Source organism: Oncorhynchus tshawytscha, unplaced genomic scaffold (genome assembly GCF_018296145.1).
Source record: "Oncorhynchus tshawytscha isolate Ot180627B unplaced genomic scaffold, Otsh_v2.0 Un_contig_4844_pilon_pilon, whole genome shotgun sequence".
In the NCBI taxonomy this organism is placed as follows: domain Eukaryota; kingdom Metazoa; phylum Chordata; class Actinopteri; order Salmoniformes; family Salmonidae; genus Oncorhynchus; species Oncorhynchus tshawytscha.
The window spans coordinates 15,517-33,036 of record NW_024609188.1 but is presented as its reverse complement, the minus strand read 5'-3'; the positions used below and the strand labels follow the sequence as shown (position 1 = coordinate 33,036).

The 17,520-nt window shown below is 44.7% G+C and overlaps 1 protein-coding gene across 1 annotated transcript; it reads left to right on the top strand.

Moving 5' to 3' along the window:
- Window positions 1-1,390: 1,390 nt before the first annotated feature.
- On the top strand, window positions 1,391-17,243 carry LOC112238316 (growth factor receptor-bound protein 10-like). The gene is made up of 13 exons (XM_042314436.1): window positions 1,391-1,544; window positions 1,891-2,047; window positions 11,032-11,147; window positions 11,702-11,776; window positions 12,031-12,168; window positions 12,309-12,419; window positions 12,782-12,880; window positions 13,123-13,200; window positions 13,337-13,453; window positions 13,575-13,641; window positions 14,147-14,234; window positions 14,361-14,454; window positions 14,638-17,243. Exons 1-13 carry the CDS (start codon window positions 1,521-1,523, stop codon window positions 14,782-14,784), a joined length of 1,311 nt encoding a protein of 436 aa, XP_042170370.1. The 5' UTR covers window positions 1,391-1,520; the 3' UTR covers window positions 14,785-17,243.
- The last annotated feature ends 277 nt before the right edge of the window (window positions 17,244-17,520 follow it).

The window sequence follows — 17,520 nt, the reverse complement described above, 5'->3', positions numbered from 1 at the left end:
AGTGTGAAAATGCCATCGTGCTCTCCTGACTGTTGCCTCTTTCAGGCTGTAGAGGTAAGCATATGTGTGTGTAGTGGGTAGGGTTTGTTGTGTGTGTGTCTGTGTGTATAGCTTTAGTGGTGATGACATTCCACATTTAGAAATGTTCTCAAACTACTATGAGAGGCAAGAATATTTTGATTTTGTTTCTGGTGTCTCCTTTCTAGTTTGTACCCTTTGTGTTCTCTGCACGGGGGCCGGAGGAGGCAGAGAGAGCCTTGGCGTCATTTTTGATTTCCTGTGATTCTCTGTGTTCTACTGTGGAGTTGTTTCTAGTGTCGTGTGATACTGTGGAGTTGTTTCTAGTGTCGTGTGATACTGTGGAGTTGTTTCTAGTGTCGTGTGATTCTGTGTTCTACTGTGGAGTTGTTTCTAGTGTCGTGTGATACTGTGTTCTACTGTGGAGTTGTTTCTAGTGTCGTGTGATTCTGTGTTCTACTGTGGAGTTGTTTCTAGTGTCGTGTGATACTGTGGAGTTGTTTCTAGTGTCGTGTGATTCTGTGTTCTACTGGGGAGTTGTTTCTAGTGTCGTGTGATTCTGTGTTCTACTGTGGAGTTGTTTCTAGTGTCGTGTGATTCTGTGTTCTACTGTGGAGTTGTTTCTAGTGTCGTGTGATTCTGTGTTCTACTGGGGAGTTGTTTCTAGTGTCGTGTGATTCTGTGTTCTTCTGTGGAGTTGTTTCAAGTGTCGTGTGACTCTGTGTTCTTCTGTGGAGTTGTTTCTAGTGTCGTGTGATTCTGTGTTCTTCTGTGGAGTTGTTTCAAGTGTCGTGTGATTCTCTACGATATGTTTTGATGGGTTTGGGGATAAAACGTTGAATGATTGAAATAACATTTTCTGCAGACATACAGCACACCCTCTCTCTCACATGCTCACACACATGCACACACACACACTTCCCTGCTGGGAGAAAGAAGATAGATATATATGTATGTATGTCAATTAATAAATGTCTAAGTGGGTGTGATTTTGAAACGTGAGTATTTGTGTGTACATCGTTAAGTGCATATGTGTATTTTTAAGTGTGAGTATTGTATATGTTTAGGTGAATGTATGTATATTGTCAGAATGTTTAGTGCGTATATCTCAGAGGTGTGTATGTATGGTGTGTACAATATATCTCAGGTATATTGGTAAATGTGTATGTTCAGGAGCGTGTGTTAAAGGTTGAACAGTGGTTTTTAGATGATAAACGTACAGTCATGGTCCGCGTTCGAGGATATCCTCACTTACAGATCAGAAAGTTGTACCACAGGAGCCGGATTCAACCATCTAATGTGTGTGTGTGTGCGTGTGCGTGTGTGTGTGTGTCAGTAACAGTAACAGTAACAGTAACAGTCCTACTGTGTCTCTGTTTCCCCAACCCAGACTAAGTCCTGGACCTAAAAGACCAGTGTGGAGAATCTCTATTGATCAGGGATAGGCTTGATCTGTGTCCAGGAAACCAACCCTGTTTCATTAACATTTCAACTCACTCAAAATGAGTCCGGATTATTATGGCATGGTAATAAGACATAAGGCAGACAGTCATGCTTATGAGAAGTCTTACAATGTGTTATAACAGCATCATAATGCAGTATAGCTGCAGTGTTACAGTTTGTGTTCAGAAGGAACGGCTAGGCTTAACGGGCCCTTAACTGTTAACCGGCCCTTAACGTTTCAGCTACTCTTCACAGTGGCCTGTTTGTAATGACTGTAAATGTATTTTGTGACCCTTTATTCTAATAAAGGTGAACAGTGATGATGGGGCAGGGACTGTGTCTTTTATAATGATCATATTCATGTTTTTATATTAATATAATATTTCTCTCTCTCTCTCTGTGTGTGTGTGTGTGTGCGTGTGTATACAGATCATCAAGGTGTACAGTGAAGATGGCGCAGGGAATGTGGTGGAGGTGCCAGCTGATATGAGGGCCAGAGACGTGTGTCAGTTCCTGGTCTATAGGAGCCACTGTCTGGACGACAACAGCTGGAGCCTGGTGGAGCATCACCCACTACTGGGCCTCGGTGTGTGCTTGTGTGTGGGTCTGTCTGGTGTGTGTGGGTATGTGCATCAAGCGTGTTAAGGTTGGGGAAGATCTTAGCTACCTAAAAACTTCAACAACATAAAATCCACACTTCTGTTCTACCTTTTATGACTTTTAGGTGAGTTTCTTCCCTCTTATTCGCTATCCTGTTTTCCTATTTCCTATTCGTACTGACTGTTACTGGGATAGAAGACTGGTTTATACTAGGTAGAGCATCGTCATTTCTGGAAAAACTGTATTGGAAAGATGGAATGTGAGATGAGAGCAGAGAAAGGGAGGGATGGAGAAAGTAGAGAGAAGGAGAGGGGGAAGGGTGCTGAGGTGAGTGTCAGTATCAGCCGTTGGTCGAGCCCCCAGACAGCTCAGCTCTCTCCCTCTACTTAAACAGGACATTTCTCTGCCAGACGCCAGGACAGAGTGGCGCAGATATACAGACACCTTGAGCTCCATGTTAGCCAGCACTGAAGCAAGGTATGGGCTTAATCCTTTTTGAGAATAGATACTGTAAGTTTTAGCACAGTCTGTCTGTCTGTCTGTCTGTCTGTCTGTCTGTCTGTCTGTCTGTCTGTCTGTCTGTCTGTCTGTCTGTCTGTCTGTCTGTCTGTCTGTCTGTCTGTCTGTCTGTCTGTCTGTCTGTCTGTCTGTCTGTCTGTCTGTCTGTCTGTCTGTCTGTCTGTCTGTCTGTCTGTCTGTCTGTCTGTCTGTCTGTCTGTCTGTCTGTCTGTCTGTCTGACTGACTGACTGACTGACTGTCTGACTGACTGACTGTCTGACTGACTGACTGACTGACTGACTGACTGACTGACTGACTGACTGACTGACTGACTGACTGACTGACTGACTGACTGACTGACTGACTGACTGACTGACTGACTGACTGACTGACTGACTGAGCTGACTGACTGTGAACTGACTGACATGACTGACTGACTGACTCTGACTGAACTGACTGACTGACTGACTGACTGAACTGACTGACTGACTGACTGACTGACTGACTGACTGACTGACTGACTGACTGACTGACTGACTGACTATGATGACTGACTGAAAACTGAAGAAGACTTGACCATGACTTTGACTGACTGACTGACTGACTGGTTCCACTGACTGACTGACTGACTGGTTGACTGACTGACTGACTGACTGACTGACTGACTGACTGAGGGCTGACTGACTGACTGACTTGACAGACTGACTGACTGACTGAAGACTGACACACTGACTGGCTGAACAACTGACTGACTGTGAAACTGACTGACTGACTGATCTGCTGACTGACTGACTGACTGACCTGACTGACTGATGACTGACTGACTGAAACTGACTGACTGACTGACTGAGACTGACTGCTGACTGACTGACTGACTGACTGACTTGACTGACTGACTGACTGACTGATGAGACTGACTGATACTGACTGACTGATGAACTGACCTGCGGCTGACTCTGACTGACTGACTGACTGACTGACTGACTGACTGACTGCTGACTGAAACTGACTGACTGACTGACTGACTGACTGACTGACTGACTGACTGTGACTGACTGACTGACTGACTGACTGACTGACTGACTGACTGACTGACTGACTGACTGGACTGACTGACTGACTGACTGGACTGACTGTGACTGACTGACTGACTGACTGACTGACTGGACTGACTGACTGACGGCTGACGACACTGACTGAACTGACTGACTGACTGACTGAGACTGACCACTGACTGACTGAGACTGACTGACTGACTGACTGACTGGGACTGACTGACTGACTGACTGACTGACTCTGACTGATGACTGACTGACTGACGCTGACTGACTGACCATACTGAGACTGACACTGACCTGACTTGGACTGACTGACTGACTGACAGGACGATTAGACTGGGTCGACTGACAGTCCTAATTCTGACTGACTGTGACTGACTGACTGACTGACTGACTGACTGACTGACTGTGCTCTGCTCTGTGACTTGACTGACTGAGAAACTGACTGACTGACTGACTGACTGACTGACCTAAAATCCACTTTCTGTGACTGACTGACTGACCTGACTGACTGACTGACTGACTGACTGAGACTGACTGACATGACTGACTGACTGAAAGACTGACTGACTGACTGACTGACTGACTGACTGACTGACTGACTGACTGACTGACTGTTTGACTGACTGAGTTGACTGACTGACTGACTGACTGTCTGACTGACTGACTGACTGACTGACTGACTGACTGACTGACTGACTGACTGACTGACTGACTGACTGTTGACTGACTGACTGACTGACTGACTGACCTGACTGAGACTGACTGACTGACTGACTGACTGCTGACTGACCTGACTGACTGACTGACTGACCTGACTGACTGACAACTTTACTGGAAACTGACTGACTGATTGACTGGAAAGACTGACTGAACTGACTGGCTGATGACTGAGCAGAGACAGGATGACTGACTGATGACTGACACTGACTGACTGACTGACTGACTGACTGACTGACTGACTGACTGACTGACTGACTGACTGACTGACTGGGAAGACTGACTGACTGACTGACTGACTGACTGACTGACTGACTGACTGATCACTGACTGACTGACTGACTGACCCCAGACAGCTGACACTGACTGACTGACTGACCTGACTGACTGACTGACTGACTGACTGACTGACTGACTGACTGACTGACTGACTGACTGACTGACTGACTGACTGACTGACACTTGACTGACACTGACTGACTGACTGACTGAGACTGACTGACTGACTGACTGACTGCTGACTTGACTGACTGACATGTGACTAGCCACTGACTGACTGACTGACTGAAGACTGACTGACTGACTGTGACTGACTGACTGACTGAACTGACCACTGACTTGACTTGAGAATAGATACTGTAAGTTTGACTGACTGACTGACTGACTCACTGACTGACTGACTGACAGTTGACTGACTGCTGACTGACTGACTGACTGACTGACTGACTGACTCGGTGACTGACTGACTGACTGAACTGACTGACTGACTGATTGACTGATGACTGACTGACTGACTCTGACTGACTGACTGACTGACTGACTGACTGCTGACTGACTGACTGACTGACTGACTGACTGACTGACTGACTGACTGACTGACTGACTCTGACTCTGACTGACTGACTGACTGACACGCTGCTGACTGAGTCTGACTGACTGACTGACTGACTGACTGACTGACTGACTGACTGTGACTGATGACTGTTGACTGACTGACTGACTGACTGACTGACTGACTGACTGACTGACTGACTGACTGACTGACTGACTGACTGACTGACTGACTGTCTGACTGACTGACTGTCTGACTGACTATGTGTCTCCAAATCAGCTGGAGTCCCATCATGTTATCTCTACCTCAAGATCAAGAGAGAGGGAAAGGAGAACACAAAATATATATAAAAATGAAGAAGAATTCCATGGGATTCCAATAGGACTGGTTCCAAAATGTGATCAGGTTTTTCTACTAGGGGTCTACCAGGAATCATGAAAGTGGGGTTCACTTGCATATAATAAGGCACATATAAACAAACAAAAAAACACATTTCTCATCTGCTATGATAATACAATGACTCAAAAACAACATACAGATGGCTACAACTTACCTAGTTAGCTACACTACATGAGCAAAAGCATGTGGACACCTGCTCGTTGAACAGGTGCAAAATCATGGGGATTAAGATGGAGTTGGTCCCCCGTTTGCTGCTATAACTCTTCTGAGAAGGCTTTCCACTAGATGCTGGAACATTGCTGGGGGGACTTGTTTCCATTCAACCATAAGAGCATTAGTGATGTTGGGCACTGATGTTGGGCGATTAGGCCTGGGTCGCAGTCCTAATTCATCCCAAAGTTGTTCGATGGGGTTAAGGTCAGGGCTCTGTGCAGGCCAGTCAAGTTCTTCCATGCCGACCTCAATAAACCATTTCTGTATGGACCTCGCTTTGTGCACGGGAGCATTATCATGCTGAAACAGGAAAGGGCATTCCTCAAACTGTTGCCACAAAGTTGGAAGCACAGAGTCATCTATAATGTCATTGTATGCTGTAGCATTAAGATTTCCCTTCACTGGAACTAAGGGGCCTAGCCCGAACCATGAAAAACAGCCCCAGACCAAACTTTACAGTGAGCACTATGCATTGGGGCAGGTATCGTTCTCCTGGCATCTGCCAAACACAGATTAGTTCATCGGACTGCCATATGGTGAAGTGGAATTCATCACTCCAGAGAATGTGTTTCCACTGCTCCAGAGTCCAATGGCGGCGAGCTTTACACCACTGCTGCTGACACTTGGCATTGCGCATGGTGATCTTAGGCTTGTGCGTGGCTGCCATGGAAAACCATTTCATGAAGCTCTCAACAAACAGTTATTGTGCTGACGTTGCTTCCAGAGGCAATTTGGAACTCGGTAGTGATTGTTGCAACTGAGGACAGATTAATTTTACACACTCAGCGGCCCCGTTCTTTGAGCCTGTGTGGCCTACCACTTCACGGCTGAGCCATTGTTGCTCCTATACGTTTCCACTTCACAATAACAGCACTTACAGTTGACCGGGGCAGCTCTAGCAGGGCCGAAATGTTACAAAATGACTTGTTGGAAAGGTTGCATCCTATTACGTGGGGCTCCCGAATCCACTAATTTGAAGTGGTGTCCACATACTTTTGCATATATATTGTAGCTAGTCAGCTGATTGGCAAAATGTGCCTAACAGTAGTTTCTTTGCTAGCATAAAAACAAGTGCATAAAATATTCTACAATGATGAAAATATGTCTAAAACATTGACAACTTTATCAGGAAACATAAGGAAAATGTACTCTGTACTCACAGTACTCACAGTTCTTGCATTCATGCACAGTGAAGGATAAAATGGTAAATAATAATGTTAGACAACCGGAGATGTTAGACAATCGCCACCAGTGGCGAGCTCAACATGAGAGTTAGACTAGGGCTAGGGTCCTTTTTTCTGAATTTCCGCCTGACTGACGTGCCCAAAGTAAACTGCCTGTTACTCAGGCCCAGAAGCCAGGATATGCATATAATTGGTGGCACTGGATATAAAACACTTTGAAATGTGTAGAAATGTTAAAATAATGTATGAGACTATAACACAATAGATATGATAGGAGAAAATCCAAAGAAAAACCAACAATAATTTTTGGGGGGGAAGAGCCCATGCTCTTCCAATGGAACGTATCCAAATCATATCCAAATCCAGCTCCCAGATTACAATCCCTATGGCTTACACTAGATGTCAACAGTCTCTGTTCAAGGTCTCAGGCTTGTTTCTTCCCAATCGAGGAAGAATTTTGAGTTTTATTACTGGGAGTCAGAGTTGGCAATCAGTCTGTGTGTGCGTGACAAAGAGGACGCGCACCTGTTAATTTTGATTTCCTATTGAACATACTTCTTTCCGTATGAAATATTATAGTTTAATTACATTTTAGGGTACCTGAGGATTAAATAGATATGTATTTAGACTTGTTTTATCAAAGTTTAGCCGTAGCTTTTCGGATTCCTTTCTCTGTATGTTGAACGAGTGGATTACTCAAATCGATGGCACCAACTAAACTGACTTTTTGGGATATAAAGAAGGATTTTATCTCACAAAACAACCAATAATTTTGTAGCTGGGACCCTTTGGATTGCAAATCAGAGGAAGATTTTCAAAAAGTAAGTGAATATTTAATCGCTATTTGTGAATTTATGAAACTTGTGCTGGTTAAAAAATATTTTGATGTGGGGCACCGTCCTTAAACAATCACATGACATGCAGTTAGATTAACAAGAATTTAAGCTTTTACCCGATATAACATACTTGTATGTACCTAAATGTTTAATATCCATCATTTTTATCCATCATTTTTATTTGAATTGCGGCCCTCCAATTTCACCGGAAGCTGTCGACAGGTATCCCGCTAGCGGGACGCCTAGCCTTAAGAAGTTCAAATTAAAACTGCAGGCTCGTGCTAGTTGTGACATCATCAATCACTCTTAAAGGGACATGCTTTCTCACAGGTGAATAAAACAGAAATTAATATAGAACTGTTGTTTCCGATCAACGAAAATGTGGTAATTAATGTTGTTGTATTGTGCTGGAACTAAGGACAACAAATTATAATTGAATGGGTTCAATTAAGAAAAAAAGTTATAATATGATTCTGATTGGGCTAACAAAATCCTTCAAGAGAATGTAGAATAAATGTACTTTTAATCTGTCTGTCTGCATCTTTCAAGACATGGCATATGAGGGTGCAGTGAGATACCCGATGGGCTGGACGATACTCTTCTCATCAATGAGCAGGAAAAACATACTTAAAAACTGGAAATCAACCAATCCTCCATCCTCCACAATGGAAAGGTCAAATGCTTCATTATCTAAATGTTGAAAGTGCATGGTCGATGGAGAGAAATAAAATGGTGCCGTTTGAGGCCATGTGGCGGAGAGTGATGGGTGCTGGAGATGGGAGATGTGAGCAGGTGGGTCTGGGCAAGGGGAATGTGGTAGATGTTGATGAGTGTTTGCATGTGCATGTTTTGTATTGTTTAAAAAATTGAATAAAAATACAAAGTAAAAAAAATACGAGAGGTTCCAATGGAATTACTTTTGATTTCACATTGGAAAATAAGTAGTCCAATTCTGATAGAGTTGATACAAAATCCTATAGGTTTGTAAGAATTAAATAGGGTCAAGAATCCTATAGAACTGCAAGAATCCTATAGGATCCAAGATGATTACTTTTTATTTCCAATAGGAAAACAGTAGTCCAGTAGAATTCAAACAGTAGAGGTGACGCAAAATCCTATAGGATTGTGAGAATTATATAGGATTCTATTGAAAAAAAATCACTTGTCCTATAGGACGTTTTTACTAGAGTAGAGTAGTTTTGTTTCTTCTCTTTTATTCTCTATACAGTATAGTTTTCACCAAGCGTTCCTATTTCTACTGACTGTTACTGGGATAGAAGACCGTTTTATACTTGGTAGATTGTCATTTCTGGAAAAACTGTATGGGAGAGATGGAATGTGAGAAGAGAGCAGAGAAAGGGAGAGTGGAGAAAGTAGAGAGAGGAAGAGGGGGAAGGGGGCTGAGGCGGGGTGTCAGTATCAGGCCAATGCAGCAAATGGCCAATCGCAGAATTACGTTGGTCGAGCCCCCAGACAGCTCAGCCAATCAGATCTCTCCCTCTACTTCAACAGGAAATTCCCCTGCAAGGACAGAGAGGCGCAGACACACACACACACACACACACACACACACACACACACACACACACACCTTGAGCTTTGTGTTAGCCAGCACTGAGGCATGGTATGGGCGCAATCCTTTTTTTTGAATAGAAACTGAGTTTGAGCACTGCGTGTATGCGTGTGTGTGTGTGTGTGTGCGTGTGACCAAGGGTCTCCAATCAGCTGGAGTCCCATCATGTGATCTCTACCTCAAGATCAAGAGAGAGGGAAAGGAGAACATACAAATAGGGAAAGTAAAAAGGGTCTAACAGACCCTCAACTTCAGTTCTTTATACAAACTAGAATTATTTCTGACTGTTCTTTGACACGGGGGAGGAGTTACGGAGGGAGAAAGTGAGAGGTGGAGAGATGGAGGAAGAGGGAGAGAGGGAGGGAGTATGAGGGTCGAGAGGGAAGAAGAAAATAGGGAGAGGTACAGAGATGGAGGAACAGAATAGGGGGAGACGGAGGGAGGGATGATGGAGGGAGGGAGAGTAAAAAGTCCTGTGTCCAGATCTTCAAGTTGTACAGTGGCGATGGAGCAGGAAAGGTGGTGGAGGTGGTGGCTGATATGAGGGTCAGTGTGTGTATGTATGTGTGTACGTGCGTGTGCATGCATGCCTGCATCTGGTGTGTGCCTCTGCGTGGAGTGTATTAAGGTTGGGGAAGCATACAGATCATAGTTACCTAAAAGTTTCAATCACATACAATCCACACTTCTGTTCTACCTTTTATGACCTCTTTACCCTAGTCAAAAAAAATCCTATCAGATTTTGGAAACTATCCATTATGATTAATCTTATGCTATAGAATATAATCCTATAGGAGTTATCCTAAAGGATTTTTAAAAATCCTGTAGGAGAAAATACTATGGGAGTCCAATAGGACTGGTTACAACATCTGACCCTACTAGACTAGGGTAGTGTAGTTTTGTTTCTTCCCTCTTATTCTCTATATAGTTTCCAATTAGCGTTCCTATTTCTACTGAATGTTACTGTGATAGAAGACTGGTTTATACTTGGTAGATCATTGTCGTTTCTGGAAAAATTGTATGGGAGAGATGGAATGTGAGAAGAGAACAGTGAAAGGGAGGGTGGAGAAAGTAGAGAGAGGGAGAGGGGGAAGGGTGCTGAGGCAGGATGTCAGTATTAGGCCAATGCAGCAAACAGCCAATCACAGAGCTATGTTGGTCGAGCCCCCTGAAAGCTCAGCCAATCAGCTCTCTCCCTCTACTTCAACAGGAAATTCTCCTGCCAGGACTGTTTTTTTGACAGGGAGGAGGAGTTATGGAGGGAAGAAGTGAGAGGTAGAGAGAAAAAGGAGGGTGGGAGGGAGAGTAACAGGAGAGGGAGAGGACAGGGAAACTGGGCTGGTTTCTCTATGCAATCAAGTTAAATACATGACATCATTCTACTGCAATGCCAAGTCCTGCTGTCCTTTCTCTCTCCATCTCTGTTTCTCTTTCTTTCTCTCTCTTTCTCTCACTACACCCCTCCCCCTCTCTCTTTCCCCTCAAGTCTCACAGCATCCCTACCATGGGCTTCCCTGATCTCTTTTCCAGGGTACCCTCACTCAAAAACTGGAAACAAAGTATGATAACTAACTGTAGCAATGCAAATAAATGGGCTAATGTCTGATCTCTCCCTCTTCCTCTCTATTCTCCCTCTTCCTCCCCTCCTCTCTGCAGAGCGTTGTCTGGAGGACCATGAGTTGGTGGTTCAGGTTCAAGCCTCTATGCCCAGTGACAGTAAATTCCTCTTCAGGAAGAACTATGACAAGTATGAGTTCTTCAGGAATCCCTTGGTGAGTCCTCTGCACACTCCGTCGCACACACATACACACTGTTGCAAACAAAAACACACACACACACAAACGCACACACACACACACACACACACACACACACACACACACACACACACACACACACACACACACACACACACACACACACACACACACTGCCCGAGGTGATTCAGTAAGAGGGAGTGACCTCACCTCAGTGCTGTGGTAATGACTACAGTAAAACTACCATGTCAATCACACTAAGAGGGGTGTTTGTGCGCGTGTGCCTGCATGGGTGCGCTCACCAAGGGATTACGTCAGGGGGTGAGATCATACTGCATCTACTCTGGATCACTCTCTCGCTGTCCTCTCTCTCTCTCTCCATCTCTCTCTCTCTCCCCTGTCCTCTCTCTCCATCTCTCTCTCTCCCCCCTATCCTCTCTCTCGACTACTATTAGTGGTTCACTAATGTGATACTGAAGTCCCTGAAGTATTTTGCTCTCTTCTCTCATTCTGTTTTTCTCTCTCCTTTTATTTTCCTCTCTCTTCTTTCATCCTCTCTCTCTCTTCAGAACTTCTTCCCGGAGCAGATGGTGGCGTGGTGTCAGGAATCTAACGGCTCCATCCCCCACTCACAGCTCTTACAGGTGGAGTACTCTTACACTACACGCACACGCACACACACACAACACACACACACACACACACACACACACACACACACACACACACACACACACACACACACACACACACACACACACACACACACACACACACACACACACACACACACACACACCTCTATCCCCACCTCAACATACACACATGCACAAGCACACAGTCCTTACTCACTCCTGTGTTTGTGTTTGTGTTTGTGTGTGTGTTGGGGGGGTAACAGAACTTCCTAAACTCCAGCAGCTGTCCGGAGGTGCATGGGTTCCTCTATCTGAAGGCATCAGGGAGGAAATCCTGGAAGAGACTCTCCATGTTCCTCAGACGCTCTGGACTTTACTACTCCACTAAAGGATCGTCCAAGGTAGGAAGAAGATCAGGGTTATTTTCCCTAGGTAGTGCCCTTGTTGTTTGGACACAAAGCTTTAAGGGAGCACTACTTTGTCTCTCTCTCTCTTGCTCTCTCTCCCTCTCTCTCCCCTTCCTCCTTCCTCCACTCTCTAGGAGCCCAGACACCTCCGGTTGTTGTCAGACCTGGAGGACAGTAGTGTGTTCACAGTGACAACAGGGAGGAAGCTGCACAACGCCCCCGCAGACTACACGTTCTGTATCAAGGTGAGGGACACACACACATAACACTGCAGACAGACAGACAGACATTACTGTACTGTACTTCCTCTGCAGGGGTTTTCACTGGAGGTAACCAGGTTATACTGGATCAGCCTAGTGTGATAAACTGGGACAGGGCCTGCTAGGACACACACACACACACACACACACACATACCCCCAGGTATGACTGTGCAGGTGTTGGGGGTTGTGGTCGTTGTGGCCTAGTGACTGATATAAGGGAGGGTGGAGACTGGTAAAATCATCCTTTGGATATCTTATTTAATGTGAGTATTCGAGAGAATCAAGCTAAATATTGTTTGAACAGTCCAGTAAGGCTCTGTGATTGGCTGATTATTTGATTGACAGCCCAGTAAGGTGAGGAGTGAGTGCAAGGAGCTGAGGATGCTGTGTGCCGAAGATGAACAGAGCAGAACCTGCTGGATGACTGCCTTCAGACTCTTAAAGGTACAGTACATACACACATGCATGAACACACACGCGGGAGGTAGCCTAGCAGTTAGGAGCGTTGGGCCAGTAACCGAAACGTTGCTGGTTCAAATCCCTGAGCTGACTAGGGGAAAAATATGTTGATGTGCTCTTGAGCAAGACACTTAACCCAAATTGCGTCTCTAAGTGGCTCTGGATAAGCACGTCTGCTAAATGACTAACTGTAACTGTTCTATTGTGTTGTTGTTCTGTGTTTACAGTATGGAATATTACTGGATCAGAACTACAAGAGTCCCCAGCAAAGGATGTCTCCGGTCCCACATTTCTCTACTCCTGTGGTAGGACTCCTATATGTTTATTTCCGACTCTATGACAACTGGTTAGCGTTATCCTGATCTACCTTGACAAGCAGACTAGGATCTTTTGGAGCATGGTAGCATGGCTCAGACAAGTTCTCTATCCTCGTCTCTGTAGAGGAGTGTGTCTGAGAACTCTCTGGTGGCCATGGACTTCTCTGGCAGGACGGGACGCGTCATAGAGAACCCTCTGGAAGCAGTGAGCGCCGCTGTGGAGGAGGGACAGACATGGAGGGTGAGGAGGGGAGTAGAAGGGGGAGGAAGATTTGGGAGACTGAGTCTGTGGAAAAAAAGGTGTAATTCTGTCACTTTCAATCTAAAATGTTTTGTTTCTTTGTTATCTTCCCTGCCGTCAGAAACGGGGTCAGCGTATGAAGGCTCTTGGCAGCCCCAGCCCCTTCCAGCCCTCTTCTCTCAGCTCAGGTACCCTACACGTTACACTATCTAGGTAGTAACACTGTAATAATTACAATAGTAACAACAGAGTAACTTCGTAAATGCTTAGTCATTTAGTTTATTGTTACACAATAGCGGAGGTGCATATAAATGCCGGCCCCCATGCACCACAATCAGTATCATTTGCTAAGTTCACCTTATTGTACATTGCTCTCTGTTACTCTTTTTTTTGTATCGTCATTAGAACAGTATACATGATCCCAATTTAAGCTCCAAGACGCTGCCAATGTATACTCAAAAGTACATTGTGCTGATTTATTGGGGCAATGTAGATAGTACTAAATCAAGACGTCATATCTGAATCCCGACATCTTTATGAACCTTTGTCATTGGAAAAAGGAGCAGTTCCTATTCCACTCCTTATCTGTATGTATCTCTGCCTGTCTAAAACTGGACATGAGTTGGGTTTAGACATTCATAACTAAAAAATGCCTTCTACTTTACCTTTACCTCATCTTGCTGTGTCTTTCAGTGATCCACAGAACACAGCTATGGTTCCGTGGTCGCATCAGGAGAGAAGAGTCCCACAAGATGATCATGCAACAAGGACAAGTAGACGGGTAAGACTTAGAAGCTGTATTATCCATCCATCCTTCTGTCCGTCGTACATCCATCTGTCCATCCATCCACCCTAGTACACACATAATTGACACTGTTTTGGATGTGTGTTTGTGTGTGTTTTTCAGGTTGTTCCTGCTGAGAGACTGTCAGAGTAACCCCAAGGTGTTTGTCCTGACCCTGTGCCACCACCAGAAGATCAGACACTTCCAGATCCTACCGGTCAGTTATTTATTCTTTCAACTCATCAACTTTATTTCTAATTTCTACGTCTAATCTGTTCCTCTTCTTTCTTGTTCATCCATTTTGGCTCGGTCTCAAGTTGTCCTCACATCCTATCTCCTCCCCTCCTTCTCAACTGTATTGTATGTGTATAATAGCTCACTTGTCTCCTCTCTCTCACAGTGTGAGGAGGAAGGTCAGATGTCCTTCAGTCTGGACGACGGCTCCACCAAGTTCACAGACCTGATCCACCTTGTGGAGTTCTACCAGCTCAACAGAGGGGTGCTGCCCTGCAAACTCAAACACCCCTGCACTGTTGTGGCCTTGTGACCCTTCACCCCTGACCTCTGACCCCTGAACCATGATCTCTGCCCCCTAGTCTCACTACACCACCCTCTGTCTGCAGTTAAATTCTCTACCCCTCGTTCGCTCGTTCGTCATGGATCTAAAGGGAAGGAATGAAGGAAGCTGATGGCATATGCTTAGTTACATCAATCCAAAGCTTTTAAAAATGAGTGGGAGTAAGCAAGTCCACATTTTAGAGAGAGGGGTGGGGTATTCAAACCTTGCCACACATAAGGACGGACAGACAAACATATGTGGTGAACTATCGTGTTCTATGGATATCTATGGATCCAACCAAGCCCGTTTCCTTCTCCTTCATCCACCTCAGATAGACAGACGGACAGGGGGCTGGGCTCCCCTCACTTCCTTAATGATCATCAGGGATAGACATGGATCGAATCGATCACAATAATCGACGATATCTCAAATCAATATGTGCAGTACAGTCTTTATAAGCTGATCACCTGATGCTTCATGCTACCTGGGGAGCTGATGTTGCCTGGGATGCATCCTACTCTTCCTCTGCTATACTTACTGGACCAACCATCCAACTAACTCACCGAGACTTTATACAGGGCCCTAGGAGGAGAAAAAGAAAACTCCAAAAAGAAAACTCCTTTCAAACAAATGGCCAAGACGTTTGTTTGAAAGGGCAGATGAATGTTTGAGTTGGGGACTTCCCTGTCAGAGCTGATGACATTGTATTACTGTTGTAGAACTATTTGCACTTCTGAACAGACAGCCGACAGTTCTCTTCTGAGCTGGATGAAGCTGAACGCTCCTTCTCAACCCCCTCTTCCTCCTTTCTTTCTTCTCCTCTTGTCCTTCTCCTCTTTCTACTCCTACTCCTCTTTTCTGCGTGAAAAATCCCAGCCTACTGATTGGATTAGCACTGTGTTGGACAGGACTGAGAGGCGTGGCTGAGCGTGCCCTTGCCATGCTATTGGGAAAGGTGACAGCTAGGCGGCTCCGCTCCTGAAATCCTCACCAACCTTTTCATTCCTACTCCGTTCGGCTCCATCTGATCCCATCAGAACATTTAGAAAACCATTACCATTCCCTGGAATCAGGCGGAAAGTTCAGAGTGTTGATAACGGGACAGAGGGAAGAGGAGAAGTCTCACATAGGTCCCCGGAAAACCTGCCCCCTGCACTGTCACTTGAAACTGTCAAGAGTTAAAACTGGAGTCTTTCAGTCTATGTTCCAATGTCCACACTAATATAGCACTTAGAACATATGTCCAAGACCTTGTTACACTCTTAGTAGTGTGCTAGTGTAACAGTATAACTTTAGGCCGTCCCCTCGCCCATACCCAGGCGCGAACCAGGGACCCTCTGCACACATCAACAACAGTCACCCTCGAAGCATCGTTACGCATCGCTCCACAAAAGCCGCAAGGGGAACCACTACTTCAAGGTCTCAGAGCAAGTGACGTCACCGATTGAAACACTATTTAGCGCGCACCGCTAACTAAGCTAGCCGTTTCACAGCCGTTACATTAGTACTGTATGTGGGTATTGGAACAGAACCTCATCACAGCCAGACTGTATTTTATTAATGTCAATCAGTGTTCTCCAAGTCAGTTGTACGCTTCTCACTGCACAGTCAGCATGATGCTGTGTTTAAATACTATTTGAAATCATTTCAAATATACTATATGTGCTTGATTGGGCTTGCCTTGCTTAATAGACCAATAGAACTGTCTCAAAACTGCAAACCCTACCCATCTGGCTAGAGCAAACACCCAAAGCATTTGAAAGATTTCAAATAGTACTTTTAACACAGGTCAGACCAATAGGTGTGAGAGGGCATTAATTCTCAGAACACAGGAAACCAATTAAACCACCCCCAACATGTATTGTATTTATCTTGATTAAAATAATGACTTGAGATGTAGGATTGGTGGGCAGTGCAGCAGCCCACAGTCTCCTCACCTTAAAGTGGGCATGGTGAGCTGTGTGTGCGTATGAAATCATGCTATTATAATTTACATAATACATTTCAGATAGATGTTCCAAACCCTGGAAACAAGGGTCCAGTAATAATGTTTCTGTGAGTATTGGGACCCGTCCTGTCCCGTTCTGTCTTATCCTGTCCCATTCTGTCTTATCCTGTCCAGTTCTGTCTTATCCTGTCTAGTCCCATCCCGGCCCAGACCGTCCAGTCCTGTCCTTCTCAGTTGCCCTAGCGTGAGACAGCAAAGATGTTGGCCTAGCAAAAAATCATCAAGGAAGAATGGGAGAAAATCCCCAAATCCAGATCTGCAAAGCTGATGTAGACATACCCAAGACTACTCAAAGCTGTAATCTCTGCCAATGGTGCTTCTACAAGTATTCACACCCTTGAGTCAATATTTTATGTAAATCAGATAATTCTGTATTTCATTTTAAATTAGCAACAAATTCTAAAAACATGTTTTCACTTTGTAATTATGGGTTATTGTGTGTAGATGAGTGAGAAAAATAATATATTTAATCCATTTTGAATTCAGGCTGTAATACAACAATATGTGGAATTAGTCAAGGGGTGTGAATACTTTCTGAAGGCACTGTATACAGTAGGTCTCTTGCTTTCTGAATCTTTGCCTCTTAATCACTGTGTTATAATGCAATCCTTCACAGAAGGCCAATCAATCATATGTGTATAATATAAAGACAGTATTGAATATCTATTAGACAGAATGTGAAACTATGGACAAAATGTAGATCTAACACTGTATCT

Bases quoted from the DNA above. Each gene is read 5' to 3' on its own strand.
- LOC112238316 (XM_042314436.1), top strand. From the start codon at position 1,521: ATGAGTCCGGATTATTATGGCATG. The intron at 11,148-11,701 runs GTGAGTCCTCTG...CTCTCTCTTCAG, and splicing joins AGTTCTTCAGGAATCCCTTG to AACTTCTTCCCGGAGCAGAT. The intron at 13,201-13,336 runs GTAGGACTCCTA...TCGTCTCTGTAG, and splicing joins CACATTTCTCTACTCCTGTG to AGGAGTGTGTCTGAGAACTC.